Source organism: Athene cunicularia (assembly GCF_003259725.1).
Source record: "Athene cunicularia isolate RWA chromosome Z unlocalized genomic scaffold, athCun1 chrZ_part2, whole genome shotgun sequence".
In the NCBI taxonomy this organism is placed as follows: Eukaryota; Metazoa; Chordata; class Aves; order Strigiformes; family Strigidae; genus Athene; species Athene cunicularia.
Window position 1 is genome coordinate 3,111,373 of NW_020799143.1, and position 17,970 is coordinate 3,129,342.

A 17,970-nucleotide genomic window follows, 5' to 3' on the forward strand; every position below is an offset into this window, starting at 1 on the left:
CTCTGCAAGTACAGGGTCAAGGTTTTTCAGAAAAAGAGCTGTTCCAGTCCTGTGTTTCCTTAGCACCCTCCTATCATGATGAACTCCTGCCTGCCCTCCTTCCATTTCCACCACATTTAAGTGAAATGCAGACTTTTGGCAGCTTTGAGTCCCTGTGCCTTCTGACAGCATGCAGTCCATGCAACTGTCTGTTGCCCATTTCTCTGTAAAAACCTTCCACTGCTCCACTGGGACTGGAGACACAGAGGGAGATGGACCTTTGGGAGGTGTTGTTTTTCACCACTGTGTACACATTAGTATTTCTAACAGATGGTGCATTGCCCTCTGCATTAGACTCTTTTTTTTTCCTTTTTCAGTTCTAACTTCATAGCGAGGTCTTGTTCAGGATGTGGGACCGTGTCTTGGGGCTCTGTGGTCACCCTGCATTTTGGTGACACTAGCTAGCTCTGAAATATAATAATTTTCACAACTGTTTAGTCTGAGTTGATAACTGTAAGCAAAGATCTGGCTCAGCTCTGCTATTTTCTCAGTTTGTCCTTCCATTTTTATCAAGCTCATCATCAACAAGACCAAAATTTTATCTGGAGCACCATGGACTTGCTGTTCAGATGTCAAGGCTTCAGGGGTAAGCAAACTATTAGAAAGGGTCAAAACTTGGCAGGCTGTGAGAGAAAACTCTGTTTTGAAGACAGCTGCTACAGGAATTACAGAAGTGCCTGGTCTGTCTTCTCTTCATTGACCTCTCAGCCTCTCATTTTCAGTGGTAGCACCTGGTGCCTGGGAGCCCTTATCCCAACACACACAGTGTCCCATGACGAGATGGAGTGCCATTGTCCTCTCTTCTGCTTTCTCCTTCCAAACTAATATAGGCCTTTTGCCCCCAGGGCAACCATAAAACCAAAAGGGCAATTCCTGCTACATCCTATGATCTCAGTAAGCTGCCTGAATCCTGGCAGTAACTTTGTTCCTTTCATTCACTTCTCTTCAGACACCATAGCCCAAACCACCCGGCCTTAATGATGGTAGCTGATAGACTTTCTTTTTGGAGCCACTGTATCCGACATGGATGGGTGGAGGAATCTCTTGGAGATACCATAGCAAAATTAAATGCTTTCTCAGAAATTGGATGAGGTCCACAAGCCCTGTTCCTGCCTGTATTTGAGGGCATTTGTTATTTATAATCTCTTCCTGAGTTAGCAGAGATGGTTGCTTTGTGGGTCCACATTGTCCACGCACAATTCACAAGGAGGTTTCTCTTCTGTTTTAGAACTATATCCTGACACAGATAATAATTCTCTATTATCCAAAAGGTGAAAACATAACATATTTTCTAGGAATGCTTGGAGGTCCATAATCTTTGTCTCTTTCATTACATTATTGGCTAATGTTCTGGTGCTGAGGCTTTTTTCATGAATAAAAAGAAAAGCAGTTGTTGTGCATTTTCCTCTGCTGTCCTATGCCTTTTGTTACCTGCTTGGATTACAGAAGAACAGTTATTTCTGCAGTTAACAAGTTGTCCATCATGTGCTTTTTCAGTATGTCTATTAGGAGTTGCATTTCTGTGGGAAAATATTATATATTGTATACTTCAATCTGCAAGTACACAACAGCATTATCAGATTGTGTTTCATGAACACAACACTCATACTCAAATTTTTGTACATTGTGAGTGTTCCACCATTTATTTTTCTGGAAAACTATTATTTTTACAGAAGCAGTACCAATTGTCTCAGCCACATTCAGCCTCACAAAACTCAGGGCCTGAGAGACATAGCTCCTCAGTGTGAGCTGCTGAGCTACAGCACAGATGCCTGTGCCTTCATATTTAGTTTTCAGAGATAAATTGGAAGAGGATTGGGGTGGGGGAACGACAACCCAAACAATAAAAACCAAACCAAGCCCAAACAAGTGTTAAATCCTTGTTTGGGTGCTGGTTGATTCAGACTTTGTTCAGCAGCAGCAGCATGTCTCATCACCTCTTACATGCCTTCTGTCTCAAAACTGGAGCCAGGAATATTAAAAGGCTCCCTGACAGATGGTGCGAGTGCAGTGTGGCCATCTCATTCAGGTACTGCTTTGCTGAGAGTTTACATGCCTGACTTTCTAGGTGCCCACCAAATGAGAAGACGCAAGGGAAAACAGAGCCTCCTCTGCTTAGAAATGCTCCGTGTCCAAATGGTGGCTGGGTTTGCTTAAGTTAGTAACTACTGGGAATCCTAAGCATCTTCAGCCATCCAGTATCCAGGCTGTTTAGTCCTCCTGTGAGCAAGATCCCTGATGTTTGAGATGCAGCCATCTTCTGCATGATATCAAATGGTTACAACACTTGCTTGGGAAGGAGGTCTGAACCCTGGGGTGGACTCAGCCTGAAGTAATATTTTGGAGGCTGTGAGGCTGATAGAAAAAGTCCTCCCCCTCACTTTCATTACAGCCAAGAATTTTACAAAATGGGAATTTTAACATAGTGGTCAGGATATTCAGTTGAACAGGGTAGCTGCTATGAAGTGCATGCATTTTACTTCAGATCATCCCTGGTTAAAAACCAGAAACTGCTCTGGCAGCAGCCAGTCAGCAGACCAGACCTCACCTCTGTCATAGTGATCACCCTAACCAGCAGCATAAGACCAACTTCTATGTGGGAAAACAGGGTGGGGGGTGGGAGTTGCAAAAGGTTCTTCATTTAATACCTCCTGCTATCTTGCTTCTGTCCTTCTCTAGTTGTGTCGCAGAAGGGCTCAAATCAGCCCATTGCTGTTCTGAAGATGACCTTCCGATGGTTTTAGCTGGGATATAAGCCTTCCAGCCAGAGAGGCCTGTGTGCCTTGCTGAGTCTGTATTTTTTGGATTAATGTCAAATGATTTGTAAAGAATAATATTTATTCCTTCTGGATGTTTCTTAAGAGCAGGTAGAAATGTTCAGAGGTAGGAACCAAAGAGATAGAATATGTAGGATCATCACTTTGAACATCTGTGGCATATCTTGGGCTTCCATTTTCACTGGCTTATAAACAAATAGTACTCTTAAATGTTGACCCAGAAATCAGCTTTGATGTACAACAACTTCTGGAGTTTCCTATATATAATAACATTATATAAATTAATATTTCTGGTTCAAAAGGACATACAGATCCCTGGAATGTCCACCTATGTGCTTAAAATTCAATGCTCTCTAGCTCCAAGTATTTGCTTGTTACATTAAAATTTTTCACAGTTGTGCTCATGAATACATACAAACAAAACCCAGTTTGATTTCTGAGTGGCACAAACAAAACAATGGTTATGGTTTTTTTTTAGTTTTCATACCACGTGTCTGAATATTGACTATATCAGACATAAAGGTCTTGGATGTGCATACATAACAGCCTATACATACAACAGAGGAGTTTGGAGTAACCAGTTAGCATGTGACTATGGAAACACTCAATGTTAAACACAAGTGTAAAGAAAGCACAGTGTATCAGACACCTTCACAGTTTCCAAGTAAGTTGGAGTATGTTTTTATAATTTGCAAAAAATAACTTTTACACAATATAATTTTTAATTTCATGCATATAATCGTAACAGAAGGGATGTGAAGGTAATATTAGCTACTTGAATGTCCTGTAATTATTTGATAGCATATGTAACCAATCAATATATCTTAAAACTGCCTAAGTTCATCAAATAGTTTAAAGTTTTAACACAGCAAACTGTGAGGTTGTAAGACTCAAAAAGCTATCTCTACCGTATGACGTCTTCGATATCTGTCATTTATCTTGCTTTTGACAAGCCAGAGAAACTAAATACAATCCCCAAATGTTTATGGCTTCACCTCACTAGAAAGGGCAATTGATATTACTTATGAAAATATGTAAAAACTACATTTGTCTTTTGTACCATGCCAGAATATCCTATTTCCTATAACAGTTTCAATGGTCTGTCTGTGCCTAGCCAGAAAAATTAACCTAATTAAACAGTATTCAGGTAACTTCATCTCATACCAAGTAAAGGCTGGGCTGGAATGACTCCCTCAACTGAGAGTACAGTCCAAGAGTTTTTGTGTATTAGTAGGAGGACACACGTATGGGACCACAGCCAAAATGCTCTGTATACTACTCCCATGGCTCAGGAGCACTGGTGCTGGGAAGAGGTCCAGCTCTCTGAAGGAAGGCTGACAGGGCATGCCAGTGGATAATGGGAAAGGCTGCCAGGAGACAAATTGCCATGGCTCTTGTAGAGCTTGCAGAACAAATGTCACCCCCACCAAAGCCACAAAGGCCCAAAAAGGCCTTTTAACTGTCTCAGACCCTAATGAAACAAACTGGGCTGCTGTGGCCCTTCTCCATGTTATCAGCCTTATGTGTCCTTACTCAGGCAGCTCCTCACATTCACTTCCAAAGCAATGCCTGCCTCAAACAGCATTTCAGTCAGCCAACAGACTATTAGGTTTGCAATGTTCTGAGGCTCTGAGCAGTTCCAGAGAGCATGATGCATTAACTCCAGATGCATCAGATCATCAGCAAAATCAAAAGGAGCAAAACCAAAGACTGCAGGAATGCATCAGACTAATTCATCTACAGGTAATGAAGATGACCGCTTGGCTAGGAATGCTATCACACATCTTATTCACTCAGGTAAATAACTGTTTATCATTCCAGCTAGATTTTACCTTACTGTGATCTCACAGAAGCACAGTAGACTGTCACACTTCTGTGGAGCTCATCTCCCATTGTGACGTCATGAGTAAACACATAGCAGCTGAAGTCATGCATGGCTTCATGACTTTGTTGCAAAAAAGCAATGATGCTTAATCTTGTCTGAGACAACAACGCTGCCCCAGTGCCCCCTCTTCTGCACAAGGCTGATGATAAAAACCCATGGTGGATTTTCCAAGGATAAAATGATACCATTTTCAGCAATATAAAGAAGAAATCCCAGCCTCATAGACCTCAGCAAGGCCTCGCCCAAAATGTTCAGTTAGACGTTCAGCATTTCAGCACAGGCAGGACTTCTACTGTCTTGATTTCTGTGGGAGGAGAGTTATGCTGGTGGTGAAGACATTACTCAGAAGGCTCTCAGCTCCCCTAAGAATCACTGAGCTCACTTTTATACCTCTTCATACATTGTCTTATATATAGGAATCAAGAGACAAATAGAATAAAAGTAAAAACTCAGCTTAAAGCACAGAGTAAAACCCATTGAAAAAAGCCTCCTTTTTCTTCAGACCAAACTCATCCATTAACCTGAAGCAGTCTTCAGCTGAGAAATGCTTTTCATTCCAATGCTGTTTCCAACAGTGTTTTGCATTTTCATCTCTGTGGAACATTTTATGGTGTGAAACAGTTAAAAAGTTACCAGTCCATAGTAAAAGGTTACTGGCCCACCTTCCAAATACCCCAATGCTCAATTGTTTACAGCCTCTGTAACTGAGCAGGTCAATGTCTCATTACCATGTATAAAAGATCAGAAAAGGCAGTAAGATAAGAAACACAGGTGTTTAAATTCTGAAAGTAATAACAGAAAAGATCAAATTAATCTTTTGTGAGAGAGAAGAGCAATGCTGTGGAGGAGCAAGGCAAGGCACACAAGAAAATAACAGAGAACATGACATAGCATTCAAGATTAGGAATGATTTCCAGTGGGGAGAAAAGTCTTACTTCTACAGTCGTATTTTATCAAAGAGGTGATGGTTTCAGTAGGCAGCATGCTCACAAGACTTTGTGTGAATAAGCAAGGCCAATGTCATCTACTACATGTGTAAGCTTATGATTTCTTCTGTAACTGGAGGAGTAAAAGGTGTTGAGGGAGGATGCTTTGTGTGCTCTCAAAAATTGACCTCCCCAATCATCTCCTTTCTATATACTGAGCATGACATTAGATGATATGGAATATTCCATTGGTCAATTCGGGTCTGTTGTTTTGGCTATGCTCCCCCCTCCAGCTTCCTGTGTACCTTCACACTAGCAGGATGCGAGAAGTTGAAAAGTCCTTGATTTCTTAGCAACAACTAAAACCATACTGAATCCAAAACACAGCACTATTCTAGCTCCTAAGAACAAAGGGGGAAAAAAAAAATCAACCACAATCAGCTCTATCCCATCCAAAACTAGGACAAATGCAGAAATCCAGTCTGTCAAGCAAGACTGAGAACAACACAAGAAAGCACCCTTTGCAGATATTAGTTTAATTTAGTTACATCTTATCACTGAAACCATTTACATGTCAATTACCTGACAGCTATTAAGCTGGTATATCATGAAGAAAAAATGTAAATCATAACAACCTTAGTAGACAGACCAAGAGGTAAATGTCAATACTGATGAAAGAGTAGTGATCAACAGAGTGATACTGTTAGATTAATTATAATGTCATCATAAGCCTGCTTGAATGTTAGACTGTAAAAGATGTTTTTATATATAGATGGATTTTTAAGATTAAAAATTACCACCAGGAAGACTGATTTTGTCAACCAATGGTAGTATCAAAGAAAGAGAATTCCACTCATACTGTAACTGTGGTTTGTGTGTGACTATATTTTAAGTAATTACTTTCAAATAACTACTGTTCCTCAGGCTGAAATAGCCACATGCACATTCACTTGGGGAGGATAAACATGTTTTCTATTATCCCTGGCCAAGAGATTTCCATGCTTTAGTAGTACCTGTAGTGCAGAACCTGCCCAGTTTGTCACCATGTAAACTCTGAGCAATTTCAGTCTCTTGTCAGTCAAAGAAAAGCAAGCTAACAAAAATTTTTTCTTGTTCAAACTCAGAAAGAGCAAAATTAAGATAAGAACTGCATGTGCATACAGACTACAGAATTTGAGGATATTGATAAATTCTTTCCCAGTTCTTGGACATTACACCACGAATATTCATTCACAGAATCACAGAATCATTCAGGTTGGAAAAGACCCTTGGGATCATTGAGTCCAACCATCAGCCCTACTCTACAAGTTCTCCCCTACACCATATCCCCCAACATCTCATCTAAACCACCCTTAAACACATCCAGGGATGGTGACTCCACTCCCTCCCTGGGCAGCCTGTTCCACTGTCTGACCACTCTTTCCTGGAAATTTTTTTCCTAATGTCCAGTCTGAACCTCCCCTGTTGCAGTTTAAAGCCATTCCCTCCTGTTCTATTGCTAATCACCTGTGAGAAGAGACCATTCATCTGGTAGTGACTCCTGGAGTCCCTCAGATAAACTGTCACACAAAATCACTCGATAAAACATCATATCAGCTCAGGAAACCTATGAGACAAGCCTGCAAATGTGGATCAAGCTTAAAATATTTGAAGTGCAAACATTTATCAGTAAGGGGAGGCTCTGTGGCCTGAGCTCACGTGGCATGTGCTCTAGCGAGAAGACTTTGGTGTCTCACAGTCAGCTTTGGAACTGTTCTCTCTCCAGTTAGATTTTCTTTGCATGCAGGTGCCATTCCTCTGGACCCAATAGCATCAACACCAGTGAACTGATGAATGAAGAGTCTGATCTTATCCATACAAGAAAAGAAAAAAAAAAAACAAAAAAAAAAAACCAAAAAACCAACCAACCAACCAAATAGAAACAAACAAAGAAAAAAAAAAAAAAAAAGAGTGAGAACTCTGGACTGAGCAGTGGAAGTGGGTATCCTGAATCTCCCTTCTCTGTAAATCCAGCTGCTGTGGTTATTACCCTAAAACTGAAAGTACAGCTGGAAGTATCAGAATTCCTTAAAACCAGAGCAAGATCCTTTGCTCTTAACATTAAAAAAATACCATCCTTGAAAAGCCCTTCTTTTCTGAGCTACAGGCCCAGAATATAAAGCACCTGAAGCCAAAAAAAGTTCACTTTTGTCCTGCAAAAGACGTATGTGAGGACACTCCTGAAAAGAGACTATGTGAGTATGTGTGACTGATCCCTGCAATGTAAGAGGGCCCAGAGGAGGTGAGCAAGAATGATGAGCTCAGGGAAGAGTGTAAGGAATAATGATGAATAGTCATCATGAAAGCTGAAGTTATCTCAAAACAGGGGGGACTGGATGGCAACTTTTGTTTTAGGTATACAGCTGTATCAGTCATCAGACTACATAAACAGCCTTCCCTGAGATAATTAGTTAAGAGTAATGTTTTCCTGAGCTAGCCAGATCAGTGTGGGAGGGAAGACTCTATGCCACTCAGCCCAATATAAAGTATAAAAACTGAACAACTCACAAAATCAGCTTGGAAGGGAATGACTGGCTTGAGCTGAGTTTAACCCACATATTCCTTCCCAGCAAATGGGGACACACAGTGTCATGGTGGTAAGCATTTAGAGACTAGTAATGGGAATTTCCACAGTACGTTTGTATTGTGATTCTGCTGTATATTGTAATTGCTGTACTGTGCATGTGCTGCAATTTCAATATAGTGCTGTATCATTCTGATAAATTGAAGTCCTGGGTACATCTGTAAGAACCTGGTTAGCTAGTATTGGACTCCAGCTGGGAGCTGCTAAATGAGCCCAAGACAAAAGAAGAAACCATCCCAGAAAGCAAGACCTCTTCCTTTTTTTGGATTACCTGTCCCAGGTCACTGAATTTAAGATCTTCCAGTAGGAACTCACACATCTGTCACAGATGCAAATACTGAAGAGTTGGTGCATTTAAAGTTGACTAGTATAGCCACAGACGCTAAATCTTTAATAGTCACATCCAAATAAACCTGAAAGGAAATGAGAAACCTGCCTAATTTGCTCAAGTTCTCCCTGAGTTTAGAAAAAAGCCACAAAACCTCAAATGACTGGTCGCATAATATTCTCTCTGAACTAAAAGACCTTTTAATAGACCACTAGAATCAATTAAAATGCAGAAGACAATCACTTTTTCAGAGGTTCCAGGAATGCATGAGCCCAGACCTTACAATCTAATATTCCCGTACAATGGGAGGAGGCAGCTACAGGAGGAACACTAGATCATTTTGCTTGACAGGCAATAAAAGGCTTGATATTCAATGCTAAATGAACTAATAGTGGCAGGACTGTTGGAGACATTTAATTACTGCAATAATTTAATTATGACAATTTAATGTATCTATTCTAAGAGAATTTCTTGAAAATTTCTTTCTGAGTAACTGATTTAAACGTTTTCTTTGACTTAATATTTAAGAAGATTTTCCTTTGGGAACTGTTTCAGGTATACATTGTGGATTAAACTCTGCAACACATTTTTTCAGCACACTACTCCAGTCTGTATATCACTGTAAGACCTTCTGCCCAGTTCGTACAATAAAATGCTGCAGGTCCATCAAAAGATCTCTATAAAAAATTAAAATTTCCATTGAAATCATTAACAGGCACAGAGAGAAATCTGTAACAGCAATTACTGTCATCTTATTTTTGAATCATGTATTTTTGCTCTTTCTCATTTATTAATGAATCATTATCATGGCTAAAATATGGCAAATAACCTGCTGTGCTTGAAACAGCAGAAGTTACAGACCTGAATTTGCAGTCATCACAGACTAAACATCACCATGCTTTGGCAGATTGTGTTTTGGTTATTAAAATTAGACGACAGCTCAAAACACCCCTTTCTACCCTGCCAAAACCACCTGATGAAGGTGTAAATTGACAGGAAACAGATAAGCCTATAGGCTAAAACCTAAAACAGATCTCAGGAAAGAAACAAAGCAAAAGGGCAAGTAGGAATAACTGCCTGATCCCAGAGAAGCATGTAATAGGAGACGTCTTCTGAAATGAACATAGAAACTGTTTTGGCTTTAGTTTTACTCAAGCAGCTACTTCGCTTTCCTTCTTCCTACATTCAAACTGGGATTTGCTTTGCACTTTCTTCAGCTGCAAGCGAACTTCAAAACTCACAGAGGACACCTGTGCCCTAAACCCTATGTAGAGCTGAAGGAATATAAAAATCTTAGCAAGACAAGATTTCTTGGAAATCTCAGTTTCATTAATCAGTTGTCAACAGTTGTTAAGACCATGCTTGTAACAACATAGACAAGATAGCAACTAGAAGCAGAGCAGAAAAAAGGTCAGTGACGAAGGACTCCCTCAGTGTGACAAGCAGTAATGCAAGTACTTAACTATTCATATTCTTCCCACAAAACATAACTCTGGGTTTGAACCGTCCCAATTAGGGAACTCTAATGCTTTGTAGAGGTGTAAAGAGGAAAAAAGTAAACACTACACATAGGTCAAATACACTACCACAGCAAAAGGGAAATTGGGGCAATAGGGGGAAGTAAGCCAAAAATTCCCTATTGAGAAGTGGCTCTAATTTCTGCCTGTTGAAACATCAATCCATTTCAATACAAATCTCTCTGTCCAGACTGTAAGGATTAAGCATTTTTGCCAATTTTCCTACTTTCTAACTTCCTTGAATTGTTTGCTTTATAAATAGGCTTCAGTGAAGTCAGTTACATGCATTTAAACAAATGTCACCTACTTCATGTACAATTGGACAACCACACACCATTCTACATTCCTATCTCTGCTTTTTAACTCCCAATCATTTTTTAGAGATGTTTATGAAATCACTGCTATGTGCAAGTACCAGTTGTTACCAATACAAACAGTAAGTGATGCAGCCCTTTTTTATGGTTGATTGTGTAAGACATCTCACTTTCAAAGAAAAGGAAATTTTAGCAAATGCTTGGGAAACATATTGTGCTCATTTTCCATAAAGAGTTAGAATTTCTTTCCTAGCCTGGCCAGTGGCAGACAGCAATACAGACAGAGAAGATGAAGGCTGTCAACCAGAAAGACTGCAGTATAGTGCTGGGGTGGGTCACAATGCAGTAATCAACTGCTGAAAGACAATTGGTTGCTTCCCCATCAGGTTTTTTTCCCCACTTCAGAGATCTGTGATACTGACAGCTCTCATGGGCCTAGCAAGAGTCCACATCTAGCCCTAACATCACTGCACCAGGAGTTAGTGAGGTGGTTTTTTAAAGGAAAAAAAAAAAAAAAGAAAAAAAATTGCTGCAGGAGAAATTCAAGCCCATTGTCAGGTTAGACTACATCTCTTCTCTTAGAAAAAATTTTTTATAACAGAAAAGGAAATGTCAGCAATTGGGCAGCAGTCCCCTCAACCTGGTGCTACTGAAACCTGCAAGATAAGCAATAATCACCCCTCTCAACGCAATGGAAGGAATATTTACTTGAGTCAGCCATTAAACTGATTTCACCATGAAAAGCTTAAACACACAAGACCTCTACACTCCACTCATCCATCAGTGTGCCTTAAATTTACCTTGCTGACTGACTTACTTTCATTGGGCTGCTTTTCTGGAAGGTTATGAAGCTAAAATATAACTGAAGGGCAGGGCCAATAAGCACAACAGCCAGAGCATAAGATGAGGGGAGACACAGATCTTTGATCGGGGTGGAAGGAAACAGTGCTGAACGTTAAGAGTATGAAGTTACCCTTATATTTTCAGAAGCAGCTGACATAATGAACAAGCTCATTGTAGCCAGAGAAGAGGACGTGTTTCTCCCCAGCTCCCGGCCCTGCCTTTTTCTTTGTATCAGATCTGATACTGTTGATCTTCCTCTGACTCTCCACTAGGAGCCAAAGCTGCTGCTTTAGCAAGCTGAATTGTCCCACAGAAAGGCACAACCAGCACCAGAACTGGTGGAAATAAGAAGGGTGGTAATGACAGTACACAGGCAGGGGGAAGAAAGGGATGGCAGAAGCACCCCAACCACAGGGTGTGGTACTGCAGCAACCCACCATGCCTCAGGAAATCACACTTTAAATTCCCAGAGAGCAAGAAGAGAAGGTATTCTGCAGAGAAAACAATCTGCTATCTAGCCATACATGCCAACAGCATAGCAACAGTTGTTTATACATCTTTTCCTTGTCACTTTTTGAATTTGAGCATTTTCAAGTGTAAGTATAAAGCATAACAGCAACAAGACTTGAGAACACTGTGGGAAAAACCCAGCATCTAAACCAGAAAACTACTTCAGAAAAAAAGATAAAAAATGTCAAGCTAGTTTTGCCAAAGTCTTGGGAAGAATCCTGAGAGACAGAACAGTTAAAATTTTAACACACCGTCTGCTTTTCATTTTTAATCAGGTATAATAAATGTACACAAAAGGATGCATCAGCATTTTTGTTCATCTTAAGTATATGAAACGGTAGGAAAACTAGATACATGGCATGAGTGAGGTCAGAAGTATCAAGACTGGTTCAAAACATTTCAGAATGTCATGCTAACAGGGAAGCTTTTAAAGACATCATGAACAGGGCTTGATTAATATCAAGAGCTAGAATCCACACCACAAACAAGTTTGCCATGGACTGAGAAAAGTAATTTTCCTCATGTCTAATATATTCAGGAATTTCAGCTGTGAAGGCTACAATAGGGTTAGTTAGCATGATGCCATTTTCTCTTGTTTTGAAAGAGTTCATTGATTAAGCAAATTATTAGACTGTAAGTGCAAACTGCTGCACTACTTCGTCATGCTAAATTATTTTTAGAAAGAGTCTTAATAAGGCTGAAATAGAGGCAGCAGCATTTGAGATATTAAAACCAGTCTAGCACCAAGCAGCTCCCAAAGTCTAATTCTGCAATCGCCCTTTGGCAGATGTCTTTTAAGGAGCAGATAAAAAAAAAAAACAAACCAACAAACAGAAAGAAAGAAAATCACAGCATACTGCAATGAAAGTCACAAATGCCTGACACACTGGATAAGTTAAAAAACTACAGTTGAGATGTGAGTTAAGACCAAGAGTTTCAAAGATGAGGACAACATTCTACCAGTTACATTGTTTATGGGAACACTGCACTCCAACATACTGTGGACTGTATGTTATCAGAGTACTTGTGAGAAGCAGTACCCTGAACAGTATAGTGCCTTCTTGATACTGCCAACAGTCCAATAATATGTATGTTCACTGCAGCACTGCACTTCCAAGAATATTTCTAAGTGCCCTCAAATGAAAAGCCTCTTCTACAGCTCTTGCCAGCTATGCTAAATAATTCTTCCCATCTCCCTCACAACACAAATGCGGTGAAAGGTTACTCCAAAAGAAGAGGTTAATTTACGTACTTTACCAAAGGAATTAGACTTTTTGCAGTGCTTTGAAGGCAGAGCAAACAGGTTGGAGTTCTGTCATGCTGAAATGTGTATGTTATATTTCTCTATGTTTCTGCAGCACTTGCAGGTGTTCTTAGCTGGCCTAATTCTGCTCCTTCTGAAAGCAATGAAAACTACTTCCTAGGGATCACCAAAGCCAACATTAAATGCCTTGACAAAGCTTTGCACTAAGTGTAAAACAACCTCAACTTCACTCTCAGCCAGATTCAGCTCCCCATACCCTGTAAGCATAAGACAGCCATTGTAAAAAAAAAAAAGAACAACCAAACCCCCCCCAGATTTTAAATGTATTCAACCTTGCATCCTTTCCTTCTGTAAAGCAATTCAGATTTTGTAAACTAAATGCATATTCTAATTCTGAGATGCTTGCATTTTCAATATATTAAAAGTGTATCAAACCGAAATGACAACAAAGAAAAATGTGATCCCATTTGCATGACTGGTTATCTACTGGTTTAGAATTCTGGAAAGTCTTACACACAGAATTAGAGAGCATTTAGTTTTTAAACTAAATTTCTTGGCCTAGCAAAGTGAAAACTGATGTTCATGACTTCTAGGCAGGTACTTCTACAACTTCAATATAGTCATTGGGCAGAATTACATAGCCTTTTCCTGCCAATATGTCTTTTTCTTTCTGAAACTGAACAATCTCTCTCAGTTTTTCAATTTGTCTTTCCTGACGCCGACATCGCTGTTGCGCTGTCTTGAGCTTCTTCCGTAGTTTTTCAACTTGTTCCTCCAGCTGCTGAATTCTTTTTCGCTGATGAACTGTATCCTCTACAGTATAGTTGTGATCACAAAAAACAGCAAGATTGCTAGGGGTCTGGAGAGGAGGCATCAATAATCCAATACTTGGATCTACAAATCTGGCATCTATTTGAGACAAATGAAAAGAAGGAGTTGATGGAGATGGCGGTAGTACTGGAGCTGGTGGTGGTGGTGGTGGTGGTGGTGGTGGTGGCAATGGAGGAGGTGGTAGTGAATCTTCCGGCTGTTCTGCAAATTCTTCAGGCTAGAAACAAGAAAAAAAGTAAATTTTCATTCTTGACATTGTTTACAACGCAACTCCCTTTCCACATCCCCAGATTAACATAAACAACCAGGACTGAAATTAATAAAATAAATTTCAAAGCCTACATTTTTAAAATTGACAAAGAGTTCTGAGCCTGTTTTGTTTGGCTTCTCAACTGGAAATAGTTTTAAGCAGCTCTATTTTCATGTCTCTTTGAAACTCAAGTCCTTGATGTCTCAAATAAATCAAAAACTGAAGAACGTAGCAATCACTCTCACTTGAAGACTTAGGTCAAAAACATCCATGATTACCTAAGAAGCAAGAACGCAGGCTGCCGTTCCATAAAACAGAGTTCAGCTGACCTAGTAACTCATCACTGCCATCCCATTCTCCTTTGTTCCTCCTCCTTTCTACTGTATCTTACCATTATATACTTTGAACCTATCAGCTCACTTAAACAAAAACACAGCAGAAGTGGACCGTCTTCTGCTGAGGTAGAATAAGGGTCACCTACTGAGGGGGCTGACAAACTGGCAAAGCAGAGACATAGGCACAGCAAGGTCTGCCTCTCAACAACTGGAAGGGACTGTGTCACTGGTTTGGGGCTGCATCATAAGGGCTTAGTTTCAAGAGACATGATGAACCAAAATAAACAGCTCTTCAAAGGCAAAGCAACCCTCCCAGCCCTGGTATTTACTCTTTGCTCTAATATAGTAAGTTGCTAAGATGACAGAAAGCTGTTGGCTCTCCCATCACCACTGCAGAATTCTGTCCTTCACTAAAAGTCAAATCAATGCAACACAAGGTATGACCTACACCTGAACTGGCATGTGGAAGGAGTGAGAAACAGGACTGCATGGCTGGCAGACGGGATGGAGAAGGGAGAAGCACGATTCTCCCTTTTGGCAGCAGCAGAATATCATCTGGCTCAACTTCACATGAAACTGCAGTCTTTATCAAACTGCTCTCAACAGATTCACTTGCACAGTTCAGGACAGCACGGATCCTTTATCACCTGAGTACAGACCAGAGCAGAGAATCAGACTCCTTCTGCCCCAAAGGAATTCAGAAATGCTTCCATGCACACAATGATTTACAAAAAAGCACTTTTAAACAAAAGACCTTGCATAGTGCCTGTCAAAAAGAAAGCCTAAGATATTATCAGTGAAAGAGGCACTGGACCAATTTTCTAACTACCCACCTGTTGCCAGCATTCTCACCAGACATAAAAGCATGAAGACAGGGAAATTATTTATCAGAACAGCTGACAATCCTCAACATCTAAATATCAAGCTCATCAGATCTGAAGGTCAGCCATTAACTTCCTTGAGTTGACATCCAAACAAGCTAATACTTGATCTTGGGGGGGGGTCTAGATATCCCTTTTGAACAAAGTACATCACTTAGCAGACAGTCACTGAGAAGGCAGTTTGGTGATCGGTGTTGAAGGGAAGTTTCACATGCACTCAAATATGACTGATAGCTTTAAAGTACAAGACCAGCCAACCAGCACTCTTATTTCTCAATCATAAGAAAGTGCTGCTAACAGTGGGTCTATCTAATTCACACATGAATATTCTAATCAATCACCTTAATTCACACATGAATATTCTAATCAGATACATTCACACATGAATATTCTAATCAGCTATCGCTTTCAAACTTTTCAACTGAAAAAACCTTCAAGGTAAAGATGCAATTGGCAAAGAGAAATTCACCCTTGTTGGAAATACAAGCAAAGATCAGATCATTGCTGGACCGCTGAATTTACACAGAGACTTCTGTGTGCAGCTTATCCAGCACATGCTACCTCTAAAAATATATTACTATTGTCACAACGTATCACAGAGAACTGATCATTGGTATCACTGACACATCATGTGACTTCTAATTACTTCTTATGGCAAATAAATGGTTCTCCTAAGACTTAAGAAAAAGAGTTTCAAATACATAATGCAAAAGATAAAAAGCTGTATTTCAAAATCTGTGTGGATTCAATTCCAAAACAACCACCACTATTCTTTGCTATTTCTTTAAGATATGTGGCAGTTCACTTAAAAGTGCCATGAGACAAATAGGAATAGAACTAAATCCTTCTCCATAATTAAACGGCACTCTTTTGTGTGTTTTAGATCCAGGCATGATAATGAAATGGGAAATGTGGCTCATCACTAACTCTGCTGCACCAACTGCGCTTTTGCAGATTCCCCTATACACGCATTCGGCTTTTCAACTGTAAAAAACTTTATAACTATTTTACACATGACTAAGAAAATGTGTGTTGTGCAGATAGCAAGGAAACAAAAAAACTTAACACAACTGTATTCACCTATAAATTGTCTGTCTGTCCTTATATACCTTCTGCTTATATTCTCTGTTATGAACCACTTTTCATTTTTCAAATACATTCCATTTCTACTTCTGCATCAAATCCAGTATTGTATAGAAAGAGAAAAACCAAGCAAGCAAAAGTCCAAGTTTTCCTCTGTGCACTTCATCCCATTAGGATATTTCACCCCCTAGACCTATCCATCCTCTCCTTTGCCACTTTCTCTACAGGAGAGTGGCAATCTATCTAGTATTTCATGGCCAATACAGGAGTTAAGAATCAAACTCTTCCATTCTTATCCTTTAGTTATTACATGAAGAAGGAAGAACTCATAAATGACTTGCATCTCCTGGTAAGCTGCTTTAGCAGCACAGTTAAGGAAACAATACATCTCACAAGAGACTACCATCAGAAGTTCAGGTACAGAAGTTAGGCACCAGCCTGGCTTACAGTACAAAGTAACTGTTAAGGCAATACAGAGATGGTCTCAGCACAGACAGATAGCAGATACAGCTACTGTTCTGCCCCTTCGTTTGCATCTCACTTTAACTCTGTGAAGCCAGGACAGAGCCCTTTAAAGAGGACAGTTAAGTTTCAGAATCAAGGTCCCTCATCTCTTCAATGCTAGCAGTTAGCCATCACTCAGCACAGGAGAGTACAGTGCAATTTGCAAGAATTATTGAAGGCTCTCTAAAACTCCCACTATATGCCACAAATACAGTTGAACAACTTAACTACAGGGAACTTTCCTACTTTGCTGCCATTCCATTTAACTCAGCACAAGGTTTTAACTGAAGTTACACTGCTCAGGCTTCTGCATATGCACTCAAGAGCAGATCTGAGCTACTGCACGTCTCTACAATGTTCTACATGCTCCAGGGCCTCGGAATGCCTCTGCTCTGGTCAAAGCAAATGAGAACAGCTGTTGGATATGTATCAGGTGCCTGCAGGTACACGTACTCAGCCAGTGCCCTTCACAATCTGCATCTTCTCCCCACCGCTCTGCTACATCAAGCCCTGCTGGGCTAACACGAGCAACACACACGCATTCCAGTATCTCAGGCTACAAGAGCTCTGGATTTACCTTTTCACTGGGTTCAGTATAACAAAATATTGTGGGCACGGCATTTTCTTTCAGAAGCTTGTTGTTGCATTCCCTTTTAAAGCAATCGGGAGTAAAGTGTTCTGAGCAAATGCTGCTATACTTGGTTGGCTTGAAGTTTTTCCTTTTAACAGCAGCTTCCCATTTCTTGCAAAGATCGGGTCGTGTAAGAGGAAACCTGTAAATAAGAAGCACTTTCAGCTTTTTTGGAAAGCTCTGCAACACGGGATTGGGTTACAGCTAAGCGCTGCTGTGACCGACGGACTGCACGATCACTCCGGTTTTCCTCCGTGGGGCTCATCTTCGGAGCCAAACCCCTCCTGGCCATCCAGACCCCACGCGCGGGCCGGTCCGAGGGTCTCGGCCCTCCGACGCCCCCGAGGTGTGTGGGGGTACCCCTGGCCCGGAGAAAGGCAGGGAGGAGCGCAATACCCCCCGGCTCTCCACACCGGGACCTTGCTGCAC

General features: G+C 40.5%; 1 protein-coding gene across 1 annotated transcript; it reads right to left on the reverse strand.

Moving 5' to 3' along the window:
- Positions 1–12,017: 12,017 nt before the first annotated feature.
- Positions 12,018–17,739, reverse strand: THAP1 (THAP domain containing 1; the record flags this gene model as incomplete). Its single annotated transcript, XM_026866226.1, has 2 exons — positions 12,018–14,074; positions 17,488–17,739. Coding segments are annotated over 2 exons (711 nt in total), but the record flags the coding sequence as incomplete, so codon positions are not given.
- Between the last annotated feature and the right edge of the window lie 231 nt (positions 17,740–17,970).